At 38.9% G+C, this 19488-nt stretch overlaps 1 protein-coding gene across 7 annotated transcripts in view; it reads right to left on the bottom strand.

The window, feature by feature from the left end:
- The window catches only part of ENPP2 (ectonucleotide pyrophosphatase/phosphodiesterase 2), a 106613-nt gene that overhangs the window by 31553 nt on the left and 55572 nt on the right, over window positions 1-19488 (bottom strand). For 6 of the 7 annotated variants that reach the window (XM_029222810.1, XM_029222811.1, XM_029222813.1 and 3 more), the window contains 5 exons: window positions 16094-16149; window positions 11109-11174; window positions 10092-10164; window positions 3428-3536; window positions 472-597 (listed from right to left, as the gene is read on the bottom strand). In XM_029222810.1, the coding sequence (XP_029078643.1) occupies window positions 472-597; window positions 3428-3536; window positions 10092-10164; window positions 11109-11174; window positions 16094-16149 (430 nt within the window). Of the gene's footprint in view, window positions 1-471; window positions 598-3427; window positions 3537-5549; window positions 5706-10091; window positions 10165-11108; window positions 11175-16093; window positions 16150-19488 lie in introns of all 7 variants that reach the window. The other variant, XM_029222817.1, reaches the window with a different exon arrangement.

The raw sequence follows: 19488 nt of genomic DNA, 5'->3' as shown, positions 1-19488 counted from the left end.
GAGTTCCCTTCAACCAGGCTCCTAGGAAGGTTTAGGGTCTGAGGGCACTTTTGCCAACCCTGTCATGGACTCCCTCACTTGAGCTAAAGAGTAAACCTGAACCTCTTGTTGGAAAGTTTGTCTCTTGTAAGCAGAAGTTTATGGTTATACACATGACTCAAATTAAGTGTATTTTTCACATGATAAAAACAAGAGCAAATATTTACATAATGCTACCAGGGGCCAGGAACTATTCTAAGTGATATACACAGATTCATTTTCACAACAACCCTATGAGCTAGTTGTTATTTATCATCCCTTTTTTCAGATGAAAAAAACTGAGGTTTAGAATTTCAGTGACTCATTCAAGTTCACTCAGCTGAGCAGCAGAGCTAGGATTTCCACCCAAGTAGTCTAGCTTCAGAGAATAAGCCCTTTCTCACTCCACTAAGGTACCCTTCTAACAATTTAGTATTTTAAGAGTCAACTTACATTTAGCATTATTGCTAAATTTGGGTCGAATTCTTCCTAGAGTTCCTGGCACTAAAGTAATGTCATCCACATTAGTTAGGTAATTGCTCAAGAATTCGGTTCTATCACATGTGACATCTTCCATTCCTATGGGGAGGGAAAAGAAAGTATTTTCAGGCAACTGTAAAATTAAAATCTCCACACAGACACTAAAGGTAACATTCAGGCCTCTCCTTAATTCGTTTTTCACAACTTAACATGAGGATCCCTCTCTTTTGAGGTTTCTTAACTTGACTTTGAATTGTTGAATGTTTCATTATATAATCTTTTCATCAGACATTGCTTTAGTCATATCATCTTGCAGCACTAGAAGGCTGAAAATGCATCATCTCAATTATATTTTAAGTCATTCAGCAAGACCAACAAGATAAAGGAAGTAACTGTGATCTTTAAAAAAAAAAATCTATTTACACTGCCATTATGTAAAAGATCTATTCTTTAAAAAAAAAAAATCCCAGATTGCTTTAAACTCTTCCCAGCTAGGGGTTGTTTAAATAGCTGTGTCTCTTTTACAAAATGCCATTTTCCAACTCTCTAATGTATCTCGCGACTTGAGTACGTAATCACCAGTCCTCACTCTGCCTTCACTGGTGGCCTTGGATGTTACTGACAAAACAATACTGGCAACCAGAGAGAGAAAGAAAAATGTCAGCCCCAGTGACCACCCAAACTGAAAAACAAAATAACGCTGAAAACAAGCTGTAAACAATATAATCAGTTAAAACTGAAAGCTAGCAACTAGAATATAAAAAGGGTCTTGGTAGGGAATTTTTTCACCAACGAATATTGCCCCCTCCCACCCATGATTTGTTTCCTGCCTCCCATCAAGGAGAATTTCTTGATCAATATTAAAAAAATAAATAAAAACAAACTCAAATCTTAGAATCACAAGTTATGGAGGCTGGAAGAGAACTTTATTGTCATTTCAGAATTTATGAGATGAGATGAAGCTATAAAGGTTTAATATATTGCTTTGTATAATCCAGTATCCAAATATTTTTTAAGTGGGGAAACTTAAATGATTCTGTAAAGGATTCCCTAAGGTTTTGGAACAAAGAAATATAACTCAGAGTGGCCCAGATATGGTGAAATTCAAATTATCACCTTCTGGGATCCCAGATTCAGACCCCTCTTTTTAAAATATAAATTGGAAGGAAGAGAGAGAAAAACATATCCCAACATAGCACAAGGGTTATAGATCTTGCCTTTTAACATTTAAAATCTCAGGAGGAGTAACTGAAGCAATAAACAGCTGTTATGTTCAAGTACAGTGTGAATCCAGGAAGGGGAAGTCTCTAAATACATGTTAATGGAAGACTAGAAGAATCTTCCATTTGCTGCCTTCCTAAGTCACTTAAGCCACCCCAATGGGTGAACCATCTCTCTTGCTTTCAAAGTGCTTCTCAAGCATCATCACCCTTCACCCTCCAGACTAGCTCTGTGTTGGTGGTATTAGCGTTCTCATTCTACAGACCAGGAGGCTGAGACTTGGAGAGGCTTTTAAGTGGCACAGTGCAATTTGAACTCCATTGCAACTCATTCTTTCTCCCAAACCCAGGCTCTGGAACACTAGACAATACTACCTTTTAAGAAAGAGATGCTGTGCCATCTATTCATCTCAGAAGCCTGCACGCTGGCAAGACCAGACTGGAATCCAGCCAAGACTTTTACAGTGCTCCAGCATGTGATTCACTGGAGCCCATCTACTTCTTAGACATATGGCTCCACCATGTAAGCAAGTGTTCTTGACACCTCTGGGCAACTTAAATCAAATCAGCTGTGTCACAGGCTCCCCATTCTCTGTCTTATCTGCAGCTCTCCACCAAGTCAAACTCATGGAACATGATTTTGTAGATGGTTACATTTAGTCCCTGCAAAAGAGCATATTAGTTCTAGGGTTTTCTTTGTTTTGCTCTTGTTTTAATTTCTTATAGATCTTCTAGAAAATTCTATAAAGAAAACTTCAGGCCCAGAGCAGAGTTTTGATTAGGGAGAGTTATCTGCCCTTCTTAACAGAACTACCAAGTCAACTAATTTTCTTCTTCCAAACCTTCTCCTAGAAGGGAGCAGCCCCATATTCCAGAGCCACGATTTCAATTTGCTGGTTCTGGAAGGCAGAAGGCACTCTCAGTCTGCACACCTGTGAAATAAGAATGCTGTCTGCTACACCCTCCCACCCCAGCTCTATAGACACATATGTTTATAATGCTCTTAATCCATACATTTTTCTACTTTATACAGTGATTTAGAAAACAGCTTCCTAAACTGCTTCTTCCTCTCTTCACAGTCTTCTCTACTGAACCAGGGTCCTCTGATTTGGGTCTTGAATTCGCTCAATGAATGCATGGAAATCACTTTTCTCATATGCCACTTCTTTGACAAGAAGCCTATGTCTCCACCTTTTTTTAATCATATTTAGATCTATTTTTTAGCCACATGAACTCTGTGGGCTCCTTTTGGGGATGTGGCTAGGAGGGATATGTCACATTCACAGAGGAAGCTCTTAATATCACAAGGGAATTGTCTGCAATCTTTTTTTTTTTTCTGTCATGCTGCACAGCATGAGGGATATCAGTTCCCCCGCCAGGGATTGAGCTCAGGCCCCAGCAGTGAAAGTGCCGAATCCTAACCACTGGACCGCCAGGGAATTCCCTGCAACTTTTTAATATGGGACAGATTTTTGTAGGAAGGCTTTTCCTGCGAAGAATAGGAAGATACAGGAATTCCCTGGTTTTGATCAAAATGTATGCAGGGTCATCTCAGGTCGTCTCATAATTTTGAGTCACGGCTCGATTTCTTTCTCCATCCTGAAGAAAGGCAGAAGGAGGAAGAAGAATACAACCTGGGATTCTGAGACCAAGGGTTTCCCCAGCACATCAGAAACGTTATCTATCTGGATAAAGAAACAAAGCTTTACCATGGTCTCCAACAAAGATGACATTTACACAGCGATGCAGCTTTAGTTGTTTCAGTCCATCCATTAATTGCCCCACTGTTTTGTCAATATCCCTCAGAGGATTTGTCATCTGGAAAAAGGAGCAAATTAGTCCCTGAAGGTTTTTTTTTTTTTTCCTTTCAGTATCTCATAGATCTTCTACCCCTAAAACATTCTGGAAAGAAAACTTCAGGCCCAGAGGCAGAGCTTTGTCTAGGGAGATTTTCCTGCCTTTCTAAATGGAAACATGGTCTAAGCATTTTTATTTATATTCTTTTAGGAATGTAAAACCTCTCCTCATTCAATCCCTTTCAAGATTCTTTGATATAAAAATAGAAAAATTAAGGGCACTTCTTTTTTTAGAGATAAAATGGCCTTTCTAAAATGTAACAATGTTCTTTAAGTCCAAGAATTTTGAGAGTGAGTCAGATGGACAGTTTAAGCCTCTTGTTCCCTACGTGAAATCACCTAGGCTTTGAACCATGGCAAGAAGATGGAGGCTAAGTGAATCAAAAGCACTTCTGAGGTTAAATGCTAACCTTCCACTGGATGCCAAATTAGAGCATCATTAATACAAAGAGATCCATCTAGTGTTCCAAAAAACTTACTGTCAATTTCTGACAACAATAGATTCTTAATAGAAGGACCACTTCTAAGAAGCAAGCTACTACTTCTCAATTTAGTCCCTTTCAAGCTGATTTTGAGTAAAATAAAAATCTACAAGAGTTCAAACTTAAATAGAAGTGAATCATTGAGCTTGTTCTAGAAGGTTTCTTATTTAGCCTAACGAAAACTGAAAACTCAGTTCTCTGAAGAACATTTCCAAAGCATAAGAATCATAATCCATCTCTCATGTTCTTGTTTCAAATGGAAGTTTCTGATAGCAGGAATGCCACCACCTACTAGAGATTTCCTTCTCCCTCTCATCTCTGTGCAATGGAAAGATTTTCAAGAAACATCCCATCAGACAAACACTTGACAGAACTTTAGCTGAATTTGACAGCTTAGCTACAATCACACATATCCACTCAAAATGACAGAGATAAGAACGGAAGGGATCGGCATATCTTTTTTCCTCAGACACATAATCTTATCTTCCATTAGCATCTTCTCAGATGACTCTTGACCTTTCCTCATATCATGTCATCAGTAAAATCAGGTGTAAATTTGTTTTTCTTCATGACAGGAGTCAGTGTTTCAAATTCTGTCCCAAGGAGTAAGTCACAAGTGAAAGTTTCATAATGATGTGTGCGGCATAATCTGAAGAGACTAACAGAGGGTAGACTTGAGCGGTATTTGCTTCTGAGTAAACTGTGCTCTCCTCTAAGACCTTCACCTAGACAAAGAAATACCAAATGCACAACCTATGTCAACCCTTGGCAACAAATTCATTTTCTTCAGTCAGAAAGAGGACTCAGGTTAAAATCCAGAACCTATTTCTTAGTGATTAGTTCAAACAATCATAAATAAGATAGTGCCTCGGAGGTCTCCGGAGGCTTCAAGAAAAGTAACAACCTATAGGCTATTCTGAATGTAATGAAAACAGTACACATTGCTCATATCTCTATAAGAAAACACACCCAACTCTATCTACCCCTTGTTTTCTCTCTCCTTCTGTCTCAGCTCTTCCCTTGCCTATCATCTAAGACCTCTTCTGAACTTGGAAGGTACAGACCACTAATCTAGTCCAAAATACTATTGAGTTCTAATCTATACCGTCTCTCAGGATTTCCCCGACTACCTTGCTGGGTTGTTCTCAAGAACCAAGGCTACAAGAAACTGTGACAAATTCTGTGAAAAAGTGCAAGCAAAACCAATAGCTTTCTTAACACTCATTCAAGCCTAAATATTCATACTAGTCTGGGGCAACTAACTTTAAAGAAAGTAGAAGTTGTTTTTTTTTTTTTTTTCTGGCTGAAAGATCAAGAAGTCTTCACATCAGTGTTAACCTCTGAAGGAGCAGATTCTTCTGGACTCAAAGCCAAGGATGACACACCAGACTTTTTCTTTAACATATTCAGCTGATTTTCAAACCAAGGCACTGAAGGAAACCTTCAACTCAGACCTGCCCGCCACAAAGCTTTGGAACAATAGATAAACTTACTTTGTCCTGACGAGTTTCCGCAGCATAATGATCCATCCTATGTAATTTTCTTCTTCTTTTCTTTGGAGGAGTAACTGGTCTTTCCTGTCTCCTCTTAGGGGTAACCTTCCTCTTAGGTCTCTTAGCCGGAGTAAAAGGTGAACCATAACTACTGTCCTGTACTGGCGGATAGAGATGTCTGGACTCAGAAGTCGTCTGTCCCTCTGGGTCAGATCATAAAGCTCACACTTTGCCATCTGGGGTCAGCAGAGTCTTAGTTAAAAAAAACTGACTCCTTAAGTGAGAAAAAGTTGGTATGAGGGATGATTCGGGGAACTCTACAGAGAGAAGGCTCCTAGATTGATCTTGATGTTGCTGTTACAGCTTCTTCACTGAGAACAAGAATATAATTTAAGAGAATCTGGTCGTGTGGGTCTCTTTTGGCTGAGGGGCCTACTGTGGATAGACCTGAAGGTGACACAGAATTCTGCATTCCATAACTCCTGTGTTACGGAGAGGCTGGTCCTTGGCTATGAAAAGCTCTCCATGTATAAAGTACTAGCTGAAAACTAAATGGAATGCTAGTCACTTGGTCGTTTCAAGGTGCTAAAGGATTCACGGAGGTGGTTCCAATTCAGATTCTAACAGGTATCTGTTCAGACCACCAACTATATCCAAGCGACTGTCACCTTCATTGGAAAGGATCAGGAAAAGAAATTTTAAACCAAGGATGGAATGAAACATAAATACTAAGCAGCCCTCCTTGGTCATGAATGTACTTCCACAAATCAGCAGAGAGAACTTCCCACTGATAATTTAGGTTTCTGGTAGAGAAGAACTCTGAGCTAAGAGGTAACCATAAATAGAACTGTCTTTTTAAAAATCCTCTTGTAAAATTAGGTCAAATGTAAAAAGTCATCGAGGCCTCTTCATCTTGGTGTACATATATATATCAAGAAAGATTCTACTTATACCCTTTCTGTTAGGCATCCCCCTTTGAGCGGTGGTTGGGGGGTAGTGGCTGTACTGTGCATTTGTTTTGAAAATCTAACGAGCAGTAAAGGCTGACACGTAAACTGTAGATGAGGAAGGTAACCTTTTGGGACTTCCAAATGCTGGAGAAAAACAGGCCCCTGATTTGCTGATGGTGCAAAGGTGAATTTAAGCAGCAAGCCCTGCTGTCTACCTAGCTGATTTCTCTCGGTGGGACTGTTCCGAGACTCATTCAAACGCAAGAAGGGCCAGGAGGAGGAACAATGTTAGTGTATCCAAAAAGGAGGCCATCTGCCATGCGATTTCACTGTTTCCAGAGCAAGCCACTGCAAAGGCATCGCCACAGCTGTCTCATCCTCTCTCTCCGGCAGAGCGATGGAAAGACAGCCCCACGGACTCTGGTTTGGTTTTTTAATTTTTTAATGCCTCTAGTTTTAGCCAATTCCCCATGAGATGAGAAGCAAAAGGAAAAAAGAGGGTTTACCATTTCATGGTCACCAAATTCATTCAGCTAGCGCTCAAGTCTGCCCATCAGACACTCGGCCATTTGCAAGAGACCTCAACATTCCGAAGGCTCCAAAGGTAGCCCTTCTGATTGCAGCAGGTTAGAGGGGCGGCAGGAGAAACAGGATTTTAGTCAAAATGAGTTTTCATCCAGGGATTATATTGCATGGATTTCCTTCTTTGAATGTTAGAGGTTGACAATAGCTAAGTTTTCACTGACCAGCCATACTTTAGTCTGACTTTAGAAGATTTAGCCTGAGGTTATTAAAAGGATGGGAAGGAGAGGGGCAACTTTCCCTGCTTTTCAGGATACTTTGCCATCTGGAGGTAGTAACTAGCCAGCCAAAGCTCTGCCTCTAGGCCTGAAGAGCAGCTGAACGGAGAGTCACAGGGAAAGCATAGAAGCTCAGAGAGAAAAAGGCTGCGCCAGTAACCAAAAGCAAGCATATTTTCTGAACATTCACCATTACACTGTGAAACCAGGAGCAATACGCCATTTCTTGAAGCTATTAGCCCAATGTTTGCGAATCGTCCTGAAAAAAGTATACTCAGGTATTAAGCGAATACAGCACAAACTTCGAGTGTGTTGGAGCACACAACATTTTGCCAGATTGAATCATTTCGATTAAATTTCAAATGCAAGGTGTAAAAGATAACATGTTACCGATTTTAAAAGTACTATTTCAGCTACATGCACAGTAAGTGTAGATGAGGGATATATAGGTAGATAAACCAATTCGTCTACCACAAAAAATAGGTTTTGCTGGCTTTGGTTTCATGTTTTAAACTGTTTTGTTTTTCTTTCAGTAAAAAATAAGATTCCTAGAACCAAATGAGAAATCGTTGAAATCTGAAAACATCCCTTGCTTTTTCGGGAGAAAGTGACCAAGTTCTCAGGTTATCATAACTGAAGATACATCATAAGTGTTTTACCCCGTAGATATATGGGAATATCCCAGTTATAAGAAGCATTAACACTAAAAAGAACATAGCACGAATACTTCCAACTCTTAATTCAAAAATACTCAGGAAAAAATGTTTGTATATTTATGAGAATCCTGAACGTAGAACCATCATTACAGCAAATTAAAGTGTCCTATATTATGCTTCATTTATCACTGCTCAGGACTTTAAAAGAGCCTTTTAGTTTATTTCTCGATCAAAAACACACTTTCAAGTAAGTAATTATAACTGAACTACACATATTAGAAATCCAGAGATGTTAATGAATAAAGAAGATTCATTGCTAAGCCATATAACTTTTAAGGAAATGAAAATTATAAGAATTATACCTCCTCTGTGTTGTAAAAAGCCAAGTTTTGACATAAAGAAAACGTTCTGTGTGGTTTGAACATAGTTATTAATGGACCACTTTGCTTAACTCCTGGACTAAAGGAGAGTTAAATTATTTCCTAGTCTGGGAGTCAGAAGTTCTGTCTCCAAGTTCGCTTACCAGCTGAGCAACTGGAGTAGCTCCTAACCTCTTAAAGTACCAGCCTCTGGCTTTTAAAAGAGCGGCTATAACAAGCGCTGTTGGCCTATGCCACAGGGTCTTTTAGGGGATACTATTATCCAAGCAAAATTGAACCTTTAAATAGGGTACATGGAACTGCTTAGGGTTTGGGTTTTTTTTTTTTAACACCTTAATAAAATGAGGTTCCTGTTGTTCGCTTTAGATTAATCTCAAATAAAAACATCCTAAAGATAAAACAGCCACGCTTACTCTGGCAAGAATAAGATTTGTGTTTCATGTATGCAGACGTTTATCTCATTTTATCATTTGTGTTTCATAATCATGCACCAGTGGTTAAACATCAAAGGAATAGGAAAAAGAGCATGAGACTTATATGACTTCAATGATTTAAGGTAAACTAGGAATGGGGTCACACAGCCTCTAGTTTCCAGTGCTTAAGGAAATCACCGCTGAATTGATGTTGAAGCATTCAGAAGTATTTATGGCTCCTTAGTATTTACTGTCTTTGTTTAAACATGCTGCATTTTGGTCAGAAATACGTAAACCAAGACACACTTATCTGTATTTCCTTAGCCATCCTTATGCTGAACATAACAAACTTAATTATAGCCAACAGTGTTGCCATCGGCTATCAGAGAATAAGAGGTAGTTCCCATCATCAAAGAGTTTATGAAACAATTTCTCATCCAAAATCAAGTTTTATTATGTTGATGTAGACCTCACCACCCTAGTAAGAAAGAGAGGTGGGAAACATTTCACAGGTTAAAAGATTTAGATTTGCAAATCCCAGCATATTTTAAAATGATCTATGCTGAAGCACTGGGAAAATTTCCATCTCTCGATAAAAGAGGAACATAATAAAATATCTCCTTCCCTTTCCCACCTCCTGAATTTGAAGTTATACTGGATGCTACCTTATAGACAGATTGTTTTCTACTAAGATCCCCAAGTGATACAAGGGTGTCACGTTGCTCTGCTAAACAGATTCATTCAACAGTGTATTTCTCCCAATTAAGAATTTGTTTCACTTCGGGGCGTGATGGATATGTTCATACTCTTGATCGTGGTGATGGTCTCACAGGTATATACCTATGTCAAGATTTATCAAATAAAAAATGTCCAATGCTATCAAATATTCCAGGTTGCTTGTACCTGCTAAGGTTAGTGAGCTGACCTACCCTCTCTGAACAGCATAACCATTTTAAGGGAGCTGAAATTCAGTTGCAATGTTTTATATTGCAGGTTTCATCTCCAGATTCTTTTCTACTCCTATCCCAGTGGTGGCAAATGCCAACCATTCCCGATCCTTCATCTTTTGACTGATGGCTGCAGGGCTGGAATACATTCCTTCCTATGAACACCAAGTTTAGGATATGTTTGAATAGCAAATCAATCTGAAATGAAGTTCCTGTAAGAAAACCAGGTATGTTTAAGATTCTTTTAAATGTTTTTACTCTTGTAGTTCTTTGACTCTGTATCCACTTGGCACATACAAACACCCTAAGAGACTTTGTACAAATCCTGAAATAAGGTCAGTAGATTAGGCGGCCCAGGGACACAGGTTCTTCTCAGGCAGAGGATAAGCTACTAACCTCAGGGCCAAAAGGGCCATATTTGTGTCCAGAGAAATCAGGTTGTTCGGAATAGAAGGCATAGACTGAAGGCCTACGGGAAAATTGGAAGGTTCAGAATCTCCCCCAAACCACACATGACAAAGAATATCAAATATCCCTACACATTACCAAAAAATCCTCTCAAATCAAGTTAATTCATCGCCCAACCACTGTTAGTCTTAGCATGAAAAAAAGTCTCTTTCTTGTTTTTTTTCTACAAGAAAAAAAAAAACACCCACCACCCCCTACACCATCCCCGCTGGGATAACTGCCTGGTTACTACCTTCAGGAATAAAAAGTCATGAGGAAAATCTGAACGCAAACTCTGGTCTTGGATCCCCAAAATAATAGAGCCCAGTGATAATTCACAGGGGCCATGCAATCTGCAGCCTGAAGGAACAACTCCATTCAAGTGAAAAGTCAGTCTTCTGGACTGGGAGCTTGGGATTAGCAGATGCAAACTATTATATATTGAGTTTATAAACAATAAGGTCCTACTGTATAGCACAGGGAACTATATTCCACATCCTGTGATACACCATAATGGAAAAGAATATGAAAAAGAATGTATATATACGCATAACTGAATCGCTTTGCTGTACAGTAGAAACTAACACAACATTGTAAATCAACTGTACTTCAATAAAATAAAATCTTTTTTAAAAGTCAGTCTTCATGCTTCCCCAATCCTTGGGATGCTGCTGGTTTATTTATCAAAGCCGGGAACTCCCTCGAGCTCTGCTGCGGTGACCAGGATTGATAGCTGGAGTAATTCATGTAATTAAATGGTCCTCAATAACCTACGTCCATTGTAACCTAAGTCCTTCTTAGGGAAGCCACGTTTAAGGCTCAGAACCACAAAACTTGTAATAATACAAACAATGGCTGTGCTTCTATTGCATAGTCCGTCTGGTTATTCACCCAATTCCGACCTAAAGTGGAAATGTACTAAAGGAAGAAGAGGGAGAGCCAGGTGGGATGGGGGAAAGCAAATACCTTTCGTTGTCTGGCAGAGTGAGCCACTGCAGGATGGTTAATATCCTCCGCTCATGAGGGATCATCCTGTAGGGTAGCAACCGGCAAAGCGTGAGGTTAGGTTGCATTTCTACCATCTCCAGCCTGATGAGCTCTTACTCCTGCACCCAGGCCAAGGGCTCTCTATTTACCACCATCTGTTTTCACTTTGTCGTAGTAAAAGATCCCTTTTCCAATTAGTGTTTAAACGTCCATTTCTATTTGCCATATGTCATGCTGCTCGGCCTCTGCTACAGAAGACAACACTGGAAACTCTGGTTCACAGTCAAATGAAGAATCTGCCATGCTTATCAGAGGCTCAGCTACAGGCGGAAAGGACCCCACACTCAGAATCATTGCTATTTAGTGGGTAAAGCCATTCGTTGTAGCCACCGAGGGGCCAGGACTTATATCCCCAATCTGCCTCTTGCTGGTGTGACCTCTCTTGACCTCTATGCCTCTTGACCTCTCTCAGCTTCAGTTTGCTCATCAGTAAAATAAAGATGATAGCAAAGCACACTGAACAGCTTGCTTGTAAGGAGGAAATGAGACAAGAAAGGCAAAAGGCATGTACAGTGCCTAGCACATAGTGAGTGCTAAAAATAATCCCTATTTTCATTAACGATCATGATTAGCTATCATTCCATCTCTAAGTAGCTATATGACTTAAGAAACATTATTTAATCTGAAACTTTAAGTTCCTCGTGTATAAAATCAGGGTTTACGAAAGGTATTCTTGAAATTCTCTTCTAGCTCTATAAAAATCTATCAAGAATAGGCACATATAATTATGAGACTGACAAAAAGGGTATAATCTTCATCCACAATGACTTTTGTGTTTAAGTCTCATTCCTCTGTTGAAATATAATTACCCTCAATCTGGCACTCATTTCAAGAGCTCTCGGCTAACATGATAGCATTGTATCATGGGCTGAGTTACATTAAGATGCTCACAAGCTGAGTGATGTCTTTATTTGTGGGGAAATTTGCTTATTTTTTCCTAACAAGGAACACAACATACTTTTCTGCTTCCCCATCCAAGACCAAGTATTAGAGCATGTTTATGATGAATTTAAACTGAAGCCTAAGTTTAATTGTAGATAGTAAAAATTACTGTGGCCAAGAGTGAACCCTAATATAAACTATAAAAATTACTGTGGCCAAGAGTGAACCCTAATATAAACTATGGTCTCTGGGTGATAATGATGTGTCAATGGAGGGTCATCATTTGTAACGAAGGTACCACTCTGGTGGGGATGTTGATACTGGGAGAGGCTGTGCGTGTTTGGGGGCAGGAGGTAGATGGGAACTCTCTGTACCCACTGCTCAGTTTTGCTGTGAACCTAAAACTGCTCTAAAAAATAAACTACTAAAAATTTATTGTGGGATGTTGGGTGAGCCATTTCAGCTTTTACTTTTGGTAGACATGAGCATGAGAGAGGTAGGAGGAAAGACAAACCTTCAGAGCCATGGTAGATGGCTAGATTTGGCAGGGACTCTAATCAGGCAGCCTCCCCCTATTTCCAATAGGTAAGGGATTTGTCATTCTTCTCTCTGGCGCCTTCTCTGTCTAGAACTATCCTACCAGCCCCAAAAAAGTCATGTTTACCATAAAACAAGTTCTCACTTAAACAAATTCCAATGCTATTGAATAAATGCGATCCTGTCTATTATAACCTATAATTGAATTTGAAGTAGGCATAGCAAAGCCAGGTTAATCGCTGAAGGTATTTAATTCTTCAGCCTTAGAGATCCCCTGTATCTGAACAAAATAATTACATATTTTGAATTCTTTCCTAACTTAAAAAAAAGTGAATGTTGTAGCCTTTTCATTTTACCTTACTTCACTACCTACCTACAAGCTGCTTTATTTTATGTAATTGGTGTTAAGTCACAAAAATGGATTCTGATGGACTCACTTGATGCTAATGGAAAAATACAAATTAATAGAATTTGTTTCAAGCTCAAAATGTTCACCCTTTAATGCCGTCTTTGGATGGGGTACTTGACAAGTAGGGAGCAGGGAAAAAAAGCATCAGCTCTGAGGCCAGATGCCTGGGTTTGTGTTGGATGAGACTTTGACAAGTGACTTAACCTTTTAGTGCCTCTATAAAATGAGGAGAATAATAGTCCCTATCTTATAAGGTTGTTGTATGGATTAAAAGAGATAATACTTAGAATAGTGCCTGACAACATTGAAAAATGTTAGCTTTACGGGAGTTCCCTGGTGGCCTAGTGGTTAGGATTCCGGACTTTCACTGCTGTGGCCAGGGTTCAAACCCTGGTAAGGGAACTGAGATTCCACAAGCCACGTGGCATCCCCACCCCCCAAAAAAGTTAGCATTTATCATTATGTACTGGATTCACAGGCCCACAGATATAGTACACTCATTCACAAAATATTTGTTAAAAGCGTATTACGTTCAAGGCATTTCTGTGAATACAAAAAAAGGTACAAGATACTCCTACCAAAAAAAAAAAAAGCTATTACGGGGAAGTCACCATTCTCTGCTTGGAACGAGAAGCAGGTAATTGCCATTTTCTGGGCAGGGGATGAATACGTGTGTGTGGTAAGAGCATGAGTACTTTGGAGGCCTGAGTATCCACTGTAACTGTGGCCTTGGGTACATTTTACCTCTCTAAGCCTTGGCACTCTGATCTCAAACGTGAGGAGTCAGACACAGTGGTCTCTAAGTTTCCTACTCATTTTAGATTATCTTTATGAAATAACCTCAGAGACCAAAAAAGACATGGCCCTTAGCCATTAATGTTTAAAATTTGAAGCAGACACGGCACAAACAGATCTGACAAAGGAAGAATGTATTCCAAACAGAAAGGGAAATGGGATTCATGCTGTTGCCTTTACCATTATTGATTGATATAGAATTTCTCATGACACCAAGTACATTAGACATGTTTTAGAAAAAGAAAAGGAAGTAGGAAAAATGGAAAATAAACTCGATGAGTTTCAATAAACCCGACGAGTGATTTAGTGCTAAAGGGGAACAAATTACCTTAGGTCATATATAGCCACCGTCTGGTCATTGTTGAAAGAGGTAATGTGAATAAGAAAACAGGTACCATTTATTGGCTGCTCTCTATGTACTAAGTACCCTACGAAGCACTTTAAATAAGTTAACTCATTCTACCTTCACGATACCCTGTGATGAAGACACTATCATTCCTATTTGAAGATGAGGACATTCATTTATCGAGAGATTAAATCACCTGTCCAAGGTCAGCACTCTATTATGTGACAGAGCTGGGATTGGAATCAACCTAGACACCCATATATAAAGGGAATCACTGCCTTTGAACATGAATTGACATAAAAGAATGTAATGGAGACTCAGCTGAGGATGACTTTGAAATGAAATGCTACCCTTTGAAAAGCTAGACTAATTCTAGGTTGCAATACGGAACCAGGTTAAAAAGATGACCTTTAAAGTCTAAGTCTATGGCTGAATCTGGTTTTAAATTTAAAAATTTTCAGAATCTATGACGTGTAGATTTCCTTGACATATATTCCATTAAATACCTGGAAGTATGACAAGTTTTTTAAGTTCTAAAGAGATTTTTAAAAAAGAAAGAAAGAAAATGAATCCAAGTCACTTCCGGGATATAGAAATAAAAGAATAGTCTGAGAAGCAAAGCAAACTATAGACATCTTTGGAGCAAAAAAGCTACCTTCTTATAAGGTTTGAAATGGGTGGAAAAAATTGCCATTCAAAACCGGAACACTAAGCCTTTTCAATGAAGCTCTGCGGCAGTTTCGGGGGGTAAGGGTGGGGACTAGGTATTAATTATGCTGTTGGCACCTCTCCATTCTACCAGCCAAATATGTTGTGGAGCAGAAGAAATCACTTCTATAAGTATCAATGACAATCAAAGGTTAAAAAATGTAATGCATAAGATTAAATTGGTAAATCTACATGTCATTTCTAACATATACTTATTTCTCAACAGAGAAAAATCTCTTTTTAAAAAGGGGGGGGAGACTTTTAAGGGACACTCTGTGTTAGCTTCAAATCACCAAACCCAATTTCAATTTAGCCCTTCAAATCTGAAGAAGCTACCTTTATTCCTGAATTTGGAGAATATAGATGGTACCATTCTGTGTTAATCTGAACCTGTGATTGCTCTCAGCGCACTACTATTACAGAATAGTCATATTTTTGTTACGGCATAAGAGGCAAATATGGAAACAGCTTTAGGTGGTTAAAAAAAATAAAGATGGAAAGAACATCTCAGTGGGAACAAAATCCCCATGAAAGTTGAAACAGATTCCTTTTCTTACTAAGGAGCCTCAAAAATAATCAACATGTTGACACTTTTATTAGGTAAGTTTCATCTTAAGGCTATTTTATGAACATTAACTACTAATCCCCCCATCACCTCTGCGGGGAAGAGAAGTAGTTCCTTTTTTCTTATTAGGGAAATCCTGGAGCTCAGTGGGAAAATGGGATGGAAACAGAGACTTCCTCTTGTCTCCTGTCTGGAGTTTCCAGTCTCTAGCCCACTACATCAGCTGTCTGAGACCATATTCGATTTTTAAAGTTGTGAACCAAAATAAATATAGAATGTTGTAATATATTTATAGAAAGTGATAATTCAAATCACAGCAATAAATAGCCTGAGAAATATACATTCCCTAGGTGCCAAGTTACCAAAAACCTATAAACAGGGACAGAAAATTCTAAAGGGTGACTAGATGTAGGAGAGAAAATCTTCCTTACATTCTATTAAGAAAAGATGGGGGAAAAGAGAGAGAGAAGAGGAAAAGAGAATGGAGATGGAAAAAGACAGAGAGGATCTCTTAAAAAAAAAATGGAGGGTTATTTTGAATCAGAAAATATTCATACGTTGGAGTATGTTAACATTTAACTGAAGTGAAATCAAATTGAATGAATGTTTCTTAAATGGAATCATAATTGTAATTTTACATTGACAAAATAGAGGTAACTTACACAGACCAGAAGAATGTCCCAGCTTTCACCCCTTGCTTGGTGGCTGTAATCCATAGCTAATGAGGAAAATATAAGAGGCTTAGAACATATTCTGGGTTTGGGTCAAAGAAGAAAAAGGTTTTAAAATATATTAGCTCAGATATGTTATACTTTACCATACCCCACCATAAATTTCCCAATATTTGCAACCTTTTTTTTTCACATCTGGAAGTCAGAATTATTCTTTCCATAAATGTTATTCAATACATTCTCTGCAAAAGCTTTCAAGCTCTGCTATGATTATAGTGGCTCTTTTTAAAAAAACTTTTATTTCATCTCAAGAGTCTCTTCTGTACCTGTCTTTTCTGATCATTGTTTTGAACATTTCACTTACATGGCAGAATTCTGCTCATCAAAGGACCCCGAGTGACCATATGTTTCCTTGACTGTTGAAAGCCTACAGAGGGAAACCCCAATTTGGCACACAGATGCCAGGATCTCGGAACCTAGCTTTGTCTTGTTTTGTTTTAAATGAGGTGAATGAAATGGGGAAAAGGGGCTATTTTTTATTCTGGTTTTCCCCTTGTACCTTTTACTTAGCCTTTTAGTAAGTGGAATTTTAGGAATAAATTCCTGGGATAAGTTAGGTGAACCAAGCATGTCATTAAGGCTTTTAAAATATTCTTTCCAGGGACTTCCCTGGCTGTCCAGTGGTTAAGACTCTGCGTTTCCACTGCAAGGGGCATGGGCTCGATCCCTGGTTGGGGAACTAAGATCCCCCATGCCCCGTGGAGTGGCCAATATATGTATATTCTTTCCAGCTCATGCTGTTGGGAGGTAGAAGATACGGCAGTTAAGAACCTGAGCCCAGCGACCAGCTAGCTGCATTTTAAGCCTTGCCTCTGTCACTTACCAAGCCATGTGATCCTTCAGCTAGTTATTTAAGGTCTCTACTTTCCTTTAAAATATAGATAATATTACCTAGCGCATAGGATTATTCTGAGCTTTAATGAGTTAATACATGTAAAGTCCTTAAAAACAGTGTTTTAGCATTTGGTAAACACTAGATCAATTTTCATCTTAATTATTATGCATTAATGGAAATAAATATCATCCAGTTATTCTCAGGACACTAAAAACAACTTAGAATGGCCAGTGTCCCATTGAATAGAAGTCCGTGAGAAGAAACCCCTTAGCTTTAGGAGGCAAACAGGAAAAAGAAGTGTAGCTTGGTTTTTTACAAGACCAAAACAAAAATGGTCTACGAGTTGCAACCAACCTCCTTTCTGGTTTCTTTTTCTCCAGAATTTGATAGTGTTTTACTTACTCCAGTTAAAATCTTTGTTTTTTGAGGAAAGGGGCAATTTGGAGGTGTGGGGCATTCAGGAGCTTGGCCATGGCCTCAGAAAGGTCTGGAACGCCTGGCCTGGGAGAATTCTGCAAGGATTCCCAGGCCCCTGGGGAGGACTGGAAACCCCCAGCTCCAAAATCACAGCTGTTGCAGCTGGCAAGTGAGGGATGGGGCAGGAGAGCATACAGCACCTTCCCAGATTCCTGGAGGTCTAAGCTGCCAGCGGATGTCATTAGCATGGGAAAGGTGGAGTCCTTGTCCCATTAGGATGGACCAGAGAGATCAGGACCTCAGATTGCTCTAAGCATCCTACCAGGGTTTGGTCCAAAGTATCCTTCTGCTTTACAGATAAACTCTGGCATTTCTGGGTATCCTCAAGCCAAGAAGGACTCAAATGGGTCCTGGAGTTTCATACAGTCTTGTGTCAGCGCCTCCTTTAGCAAGAAGGTGAACTCAAACCGAGTCCTGGATACCCTGCAGGTGCCTCAAAGCCACCTCAGATCTCAGAGAGATCAGTTTCTTATATTAAGTGATCTATTTGCATACTTATTTTAGTTTCAGAGACACAACCTTGGTGCATGCATAGCCAAACAACTTCCTAGAAACTGTGGTGCCTTGACATTTCCAAGCAAGTTGTATTAGGCAATATTTGGCAGATATGAAATGTAAAATCAATCTGGGGTTTTCTAATGGAAAATTTTTTAATACAATTTTGTCAAATGATGACCCTACATTTTCAAAAGTTATATTGTGGAATACATGCTGACGTTGGCATTATCAGAGCAACAGGAAGCCCTATAAGTAACTTTTAGCTTACTAACCCTCAGGGGGAATGATCACCAAAGGAGTCTTTGCAATGGTATAAGGAAAGAGCACTAGGGGATACGACAGATGTGAGGGTGCTAAAATTATCCCAGTGGCAAAATCAGAATCATTGTTTTTTTGTACTTGTCTGTACTTCCCCAAAATTTTGTAGTGACAATTAACATCTTGGTAATCAGAAAAAAAGAAAAATTAACCAGTTGTAAAAAGCAATGTGAACTATGAAGACAAACTAAAGGTAAAATTTTTTTATTTATTTCTTCCAAAAAAGATGCAAAAAATTTCTCCCTGCTTCTTGGTACAAGTCGTGTTGGCCGCATTTTCTAAAAGAAAATTGGGAGCATGGTCAGAAAAGTGCAAAGAATGAACAAATAAGAGAGAATACTTGGAATTAAAAAAAACATTTTAAAATCTCAAAGGAAAGGACCCTAGCAGTAATGAAACTGGTCGGTCAAAGGTTTGGCAAATGGTATGAAACTGAAGCATGAAGAAAGATTCTTAAGTTAAATCAGATCATGAGCAGTTATAAAAGTTCCTTTGCAAGTTATATATTATATTTCAGAACTCTAAAGTTAAATCTAGTAATTACAGAGAAAAAAAATGCAGTAAAATATTGGTCCAAAGGAAGATAAATGAAAAGGAGCATCTTGGTCTATAAAGTGGAGGAGGCGCAGGGGAGGGAGAATCATAAAACAGATATCATAAAACTAGTTTCTTGTTAATTCAGAGAAATAGGAATTATAATTTCCCATTTCCCATTCTGAATTTGAATGTAATCTGTATTTCCTCAGCGATGGGCCAAACAACACAGCTAAAAAATAATTAGCTAAGAAGACACTGAGTCTGGCCTTCCCACCTTTAATCCCAGTATTTCGTCCATTGCTTTCCTTTATCTACAGGCAGAGTTTTCAACATTTGTGTCCTAGATGCTACATTTTGAAAAGGGGACAAATGGAAATAATATTGTACCTTCTTGATATGTTATCAGGAATAAAAAAAAAAGAAAAGAAAACTCCCACTGGGACCAGGAGCATTTAAATGCGAAATCCAACACTTTCTCAAATTCAGGAGAATATGCAGCTGTGGGAGAAGGGGAGATGTTTTAAAAAGGAAAACATGCAAAAGAACATTTTTGAAAACCATGAACTACTATTGTAGTCTTCCTAGCAGTTCTCTGCAGGGAAATTATTCCTTTGCATTGTAAAGCACAGAGGTAGAAGAAATAGAATTCTGGGACACCAGA

The sequence above is a fragment of the Monodon monoceros genome, unplaced genomic scaffold, assembly GCF_005190385.1.
Source record: "Monodon monoceros isolate NGI ecotype Baffin Bay Population unplaced genomic scaffold, NGI_Narwhal_1 Super_Scaffold_14, whole genome shotgun sequence".
NCBI classification, from domain to species: domain Eukaryota; kingdom Metazoa; phylum Chordata; class Mammalia; order Artiodactyla; family Monodontidae; genus Monodon; species Monodon monoceros.
Note: the sequence above shows the minus strand (reverse complement) of the source record. Positions and strands in the feature narration are given on the sequence as shown.